This window comes from Nestor notabilis, unplaced genomic scaffold (assembly GCF_000696875.1).
Source record: "Nestor notabilis isolate BGI_N333 unplaced genomic scaffold, ASM69687v1 scaffold7377, whole genome shotgun sequence".
Taxonomy (NCBI): Eukaryota; Metazoa; Chordata; class Aves; order Psittaciformes; family Psittacidae; genus Nestor; species Nestor notabilis.
In genome coordinates, this window is record NW_009935039.1 from 2469 (window position 1) to 8915 (window position 6447).

Sequence of the window (6447 nt, forward strand, 5' to 3'; positions counted from 1 at the left end):
ACTATGGAGGATGTCAGTTTTTAGGCTGGTTTGTTTTCGTTTTTTTTTTTTCCTGTAGTTCCAGCAGAAGTACTGAAGCAAAGTAAACTTCATTGTTTGTATTCTGGAAGGAGGAAGGAATTCTGGATTCTGACATCATTTGAGTATCTGAAATCTAACCATTTCAGATCTTATTTAGGCTATTAAATTATTCCTCCAGCAGGACAATAGCTTGAGAGCATAAGAAAATCCTTAAGGTAACTGGTAATTTCAATTACTGTTATGGCACACATTGATGACCCTAAGGGGGTTGACATTATGAGTGCTGAATGATTGAAATTTTCCTTTTGGTCATTATTGTTATATTAAGATTTATAATATGAAATGATACTACTACAGTTCCTTCTTAAAAAAAAAAAAAAACAACACATCTTCTAGTGTGGTGGAGTGTATTGAAATGTAGTGGAACATTGTTGGTTTTTTTTCAGGACAGATGGAAGTTTTGTGGTTCATGATGTACCTTCAGGATCTTACGTAGTGGAAGTTATATCCCCAGCTCATAAATTTGAGCCTGTGCGAGTTGACATAACTTCAAAAGGCAAAATGAGGTGAGCCTTTCCTGATTTGATTCTGAATTGATCTATTAAGTATACTTGACAGCACAGTATAAAAAGTAACGTAAACAGTAGTGTAGATCTGTTGTTTCATTTCAGACCATGTATTTCAGCTTTTAACATTGCTTCTAGGATCACATTTCTTAAAATCCAAAGTTTGATTTCTTTCTTCCTTTCATATTTATGACCTTAAATAAGAGGAAATGGTTAAAAAGAGTTCTAATTTGTTTACTTTTATTTTCTTACACAACTATCCTGAAATAAAATCTAGACATAAATCAGTTAACTACTTTTGCCAATATGTTTTTTTTCTTCTTCCCCTTTTCCTTTCTTTTTTAGTAAATGTTCTGTTAAGACTTGGCATAATAACATTTCAATTCATTCTGATTCTAAATCTAAAATATTTCTGTTACACCTCCATAAGATGCTCCTTACAGTTACGGGCAAATGCTAGTAGTTGCCAGTATTTCTGCAGTATTTCTCCACCTCTGTTAGCTTTTTTGTTTTAATATTACGACTGGATACTTTATCCCTTAGAACTATAAATGTGCATCTGTAACTGCACACTATTCAGTAAGTAAGACAGAAAAATGGCTGTCTAATAAGGTGGTTGTGTTTAAATGAACATGTTTGTAGTTCATTTTTCTTTTACAGGAACCCATGTAGTGCTTTAACTTCAGGTTTATCTTTTACAGTATCGTATAAAAGACACATTACATGTTGGGAGTATGAACACTGCAGCAGTATTTTTAGGAGAGGTTAAAATTCAAATCTCAAACTGAATCAGTGCAAATAGTGCAATAATAATAATAGCACAATTTATGCTTAGATCTTTTTGTGAAATAGTATGAAATCTTTGGTTTTGTACTTTGTTAGGCAGATCTCAGTGGCAACAATTGATAGGTAATAAATATGGAAGGAACTCAGTGAAACAGACACAATGGTGTGTATATCCTCTCACTTAGCACTGTTTTGGTATCCGAGGACTAGAGGTAAAAAAATTTGATGTTAAGCAAATTACTGGGATATATTTGCAGAGTAAAGTACTAGTTGGCTTGACATTGCTACCAGCCGAACAGATAGAAAGTATAGTGAGGAATACTGTTGAGAGATGCATGAAAAAATGTGATACACAGGGAGGATGTCAACCAGGCTTTTCTAAGGGAAGTTCTGCCTTAAAAATAAGAAAACAAACTGGAATTCTTAGAAAGAGGAAACACCATATGAGTAATGGATATGTATGGATACTTGAAAACCTCAAGTTTTGAAGAAAATAGTAGTCATAAGGTAGGAGGGAAAGAAATCCTGTGGATGAACATTTGGTGAAAATTAAAGGAAATTGTAATGGGAAGAAGTCATCCCAAGAATTGCATGAGGCAGGTAAATAAAAATAATGAAAAATGGATGAAGAGTGACAAAGTTAGATGATAGTACCAAGTAACTAAGTACTAGGCCCTACGAAGGACTATGGAAAGACCTTATAAAGTAATAAAGACTGAGATTCAGTATGCAAAGTCAGTCACCTAGGGAAAAGGTAGTATTAGTAAAGGTAGCATTAGTAAAGGTAGTATATTCATATATAAATAATTGTTGTCCTGTGCAAACTCTGTTTTAAGCTACAGCGCACTGTTAAAGCTATGCTGTACTTTTCAAAGCTGTACTTTAATATTGTACCTTTCCTTGCTTGTTACCAAGGTGGGAGAAAATGTTCTGCAGAAGTCACATCTAAACAAATAGTTCTGATGTTTCTGATAGACAGGTCTGTTTTCCATATCAAGTTTCAGCCTGCTTAATAACTAGCTTGGATAAAAGGTAAAGTATCATTTGATTCCATGAAGTACACTGCTGAGAGAAATTAGCTTCCGAAAACTGAAGCCTGGCTGACACTGCCTAGCAGATAGTTTTGTTTGTAGGCTGTTACTGAGACTTTGTTTGGATTGTATTTATAATTGTTTACATTTTGCTCGTTAGGGCAAGATACGTGAATTATATTAAACCCTCTGAAGTTGTCAGGCTGCCATACCCCCTCCAGATGAAATCTTCTGGACCTCCTTCATACTTCATAAAGAGAGAATCTTGGGGATGGACAGATTTCCTCATGAACCCTATGGTATGTACAGGCAACACAAAAAGGTTAAAAGTGTGCTAAAGATGCAAATATAGCTGTTCTTCAGAAAACCGAGAACAAAATATTTGAGAAAAGATGTGTATGGTTTTCTGAAAGGAATCTTTTATTCGTTTGTTTTTTACTTATTTACAAATAGAAAGTTTTTCTATGATATCTCCTCCCCTGTATACCTACTCTGTTACTGTATGTCCTCTGAAAATAGCCCACAGTCTGGTTCCTTTGACAACATGATGCTGTTAGCGTGGAGATCAACATGTTGCAAGATTCTGATTACAGCAGTTGAAAGAGATAGCAAGCATTTGCGTTAATGGTCTGACTTTGAAATCTGTTATTTAAAACGTAATACTTTCTTATCAGGTTTCTTTCCTGACAAATGGATTACTGTTACTGGGTTACTGACTCAGAATGCAGGAGTGCTACAATTTGGCTGTTTACCTAAAAGCTTTATGTCAGTATGTCTGAAAGTGTCTGGAGCAATAAATAAGCTGAAGAAAGAATTGCTGTTTTCTGTGTAGGTGATGATGATGGTTCTTCCATTACTGATATTTGTGCTGTTGCCTAAAGTTGTCAACACCAGTGACCCTGATATGAGACGGGTAAGTATGTTCAGTTGATGCAGACAGAGAGAACAATGATAATGAGATTTTAAGGTACAGAAAAGTAATAAAAAACCACTTGGACTTCTAAGGAAGTCTTAATAATAATTTATTCAATTAATACAGATTTGCTGTTCTAACACTGAATTCTAACATTTTCGACTCATGAATTAGCTGTTAAACAGTACAACACAGAATTAAATACTTTGGGACAGCTTTGAAAGCATCACAGTATGAATGGTGTTTTCCAGAGTTTCTTTAGAGTGATTAAATACAATTCCTCAAAGGCTTTTTTTTCTATAAATTTTGAGTGTATTTCTGTACTATGTTGAAATTTAGCACTTCGTTTTTAGACATCATTTTATAAGCGTCATGTGCGTGGAGAAGTGTATGATGCAGGGTTCTCATATCCATCAACCTAAAGCACGTAATTTGCAAGGCTGTTAAAGCCAGATGTCACAGTAGTGTATATGATACGGAGTCTTAATGTCATTAAATTGTCTTATCTATTGTCCTTTCATCATGCAAAATGCCGAATAGCAGAAGGCTAGGACAAAATGGAGATTCAAGGTGTTTGCTAAATCTTTTCTTATTTTTGGAAGTATTCCTTAGCTGTCATGGGTGGCTGCTTTTTGAGGGTTTGGTTAATTTAAACTCCTTTTCCTCTAAATGACCACTGTCTTCAGTAGTACTTTATAGGTGTCTGAGTATTTTATTTTTTTAATTTAAAGTACATATAAAAAGTATATATATGAAGTATATAAAAGAAACGCTCTTTTGGCTTTAATTTTGATTAAAAAATGCTTACAAAGATATGTTAGATATCTGTGGCATGTTCTTTAAACCAGACTGAACTTTGAAAGTTGAATTATTTAAAAAATCACTTATTCCTTACTTTTTTAACTGATCTGATGCTGCTTACCAGACAGGCTGTTCTAGTGGCAAACTATCAAAACTTCTGATGATTTAGTTCTTAGCTGACTGATACAACTTGTTAAGGAAAATTTTAAGTTGAAGGACTCTTGTTTGTAATTTAAATTATCTTTAAAGAATAGAAAGGAGTTTTTTAAGAACTCAGTTGTAATGGCATTCTCTAGATGAACAGGTATTAAATTCTTAAGTGTATATCCAACTTCAGTTTGCTGTGGAGGGCATGGGCTCGTATTGTATTTTTCAAGTTAGCTTGTTTTTTCCTTATGGAATCAGCACAGTATTTTATATATAGAAAGTTAATGATTTAGTAACCGTGCTTGTTGTATAGGCATTAAGTATAGATGTAGTATAGATGTAATAGGCTACGGCTCTTGCTTCATTTGTACCTTGAAAACAGTTCAAGCTGTATCATTCTGAATGGTAATTAGAAGAGCACGGTGACAATCCCACACCAAATTGGCAATTACTATAAGCATTATCACATTGTGGATGTGCAGTTCAGCTGTTGTACGCATTAAAAGTACTTCAGGGTTCATTGGTTTGTTTTAAACTGTACTAATTTGTCTCATAGAGCCACTCTGTTAAACTCTAAAAGTTACATTAAGCTTAGCTGGATATACGGTGTTATATTAAAATCCCTCCTTTCATGAAATAAAAGAAAACACTAATAGCTCGATGTTACAAAGTAAGGCAATAAAAATGTCTAATCCCTTCAAACAGCTTCAAAGATTTGTTGAATTTAGCCTAAACAACACTAATTTGAATACACAAAAATATGTGAAAATTATGAGAACACAGATATGAACATCTTAACAAAAGCTGAAATTTTAAAATGGAGGAAAGTAATGCTAAAAATAAGAAATGGCTTTTTTTTCTTTTAGATGTTTTTGGGTTTTTTTTTAATCAGGTGGTTGCCCTGTAAGACTGCTTAAGACATGGTTACCTTTTTCTGTACACCAGTGCTTTTAGTTTTGGGGGTTTGTGTTTGTGTATGTAGCTGGGCATTTGCTTGTGGTTGTATAAAAATATGTAGCAATATGTACCCTAGAAAACAACAAATAGTAAAATGATATTTGTGAAAATTTGACATCTTCCTGATACGATCTTTTAACTGATGCCTTAGAAACAGCCAGAACTGTTACAAGCTATTAAGATTATCTAATCTTTGCATGCAGGAAATGGAGCAGTCAATGAACATGCTGAATTCCAACCATGAGCTGCCAGATGTCTCTGAATTCATGACAAGACTTTTCTCTTCAAAATCTTCCAGCAAGAGTGGTAGTAGCAGCAGTAAAGCAGGGAAGAGTAGTTCTGGAAAAAGGAGGTAGTTAAGTCTTCATCCTAAGCCTGAGTTTGCACAACTCTTTGTTATGTGGTATCATGTTTATTTGTCTTGAAAGATCAAAAAGCCACTACTGTAAACTTTAATCAGGCACACAATATGGTATGCTACAACTGTGGTGTGTAGCTTTTTTTAGTCTATATAAGCTGTTTTGTACTTGACAGTAAGCAAAAGAGGACATGGCTTCAATACTGTATCTGTATAAAGTTATTGATGACGCTGAATTAACTATATTGTTCTGTAGAGAATTATTATAAATTATATGATGTGCTAAACAGTAATAAATGTCTTAATCATAAGACAATGTATAAATTTTTTTTGAAGATAGTAGAAGTGAATCACAGACTTACAGAATGGTTTGGGTTGGAAGCGACCTTAAAGATCATCCAATTCCACCCCCGCTGCCATGGATAGGGACACCTTCTACTAGGGTAGGTTGCTCAAAGCCCTGTCCAACCTGGCCTTGAACACTTCCAGGAACGGGGCTTCCTGTTCCAGTATCTCATCACATTTTCCTAATATCTAATCTAAATCTCCCCTTTCAGTTTAGTCTTAAGATTATTTTTAATGTTTTATACTTGCTGTTGAGTTCTGAAATTAACAAATCCTTTCAAAATTGAGCCATGGGTTTACTAAGTAATTTGCTTTGTCAGGTTTTCATATGTTACATATAAAATAATTTTATTTTACATTGTTTGCTGCCTGTACACTTCAGTTAAAGGACTTTCCACTTTTTATTACACAGTTTTAATTCTGATCTACATTCTGCTAAAACTCTTTGGTGGAGGGGAAGGCAAAATATCGTGCATCAGAAAGTCTTTTAAGCTTTGTCCGGTTAGTTGTGAATCCAAGGTA

General features: G+C 34.2%; 1 protein-coding gene across 1 annotated transcript; it reads left to right on the forward strand.

The window, feature by feature from the left end:
- Window positions 1-467: 467 nt before the first annotated feature.
- Window positions 468-5899, forward strand: EMC7 (ER membrane protein complex subunit 7; the record flags this gene model as incomplete). Its single annotated transcript, XM_010017619.1, has 4 exons — window positions 468-587; window positions 2565-2703; window positions 3237-3317; window positions 5426-5899. Coding segments are annotated over 4 exons (493 nt in total), but the record flags the coding sequence as incomplete, so codon positions are not given.
- Window positions 5900-6447: the final 548 nt, after the last annotated feature.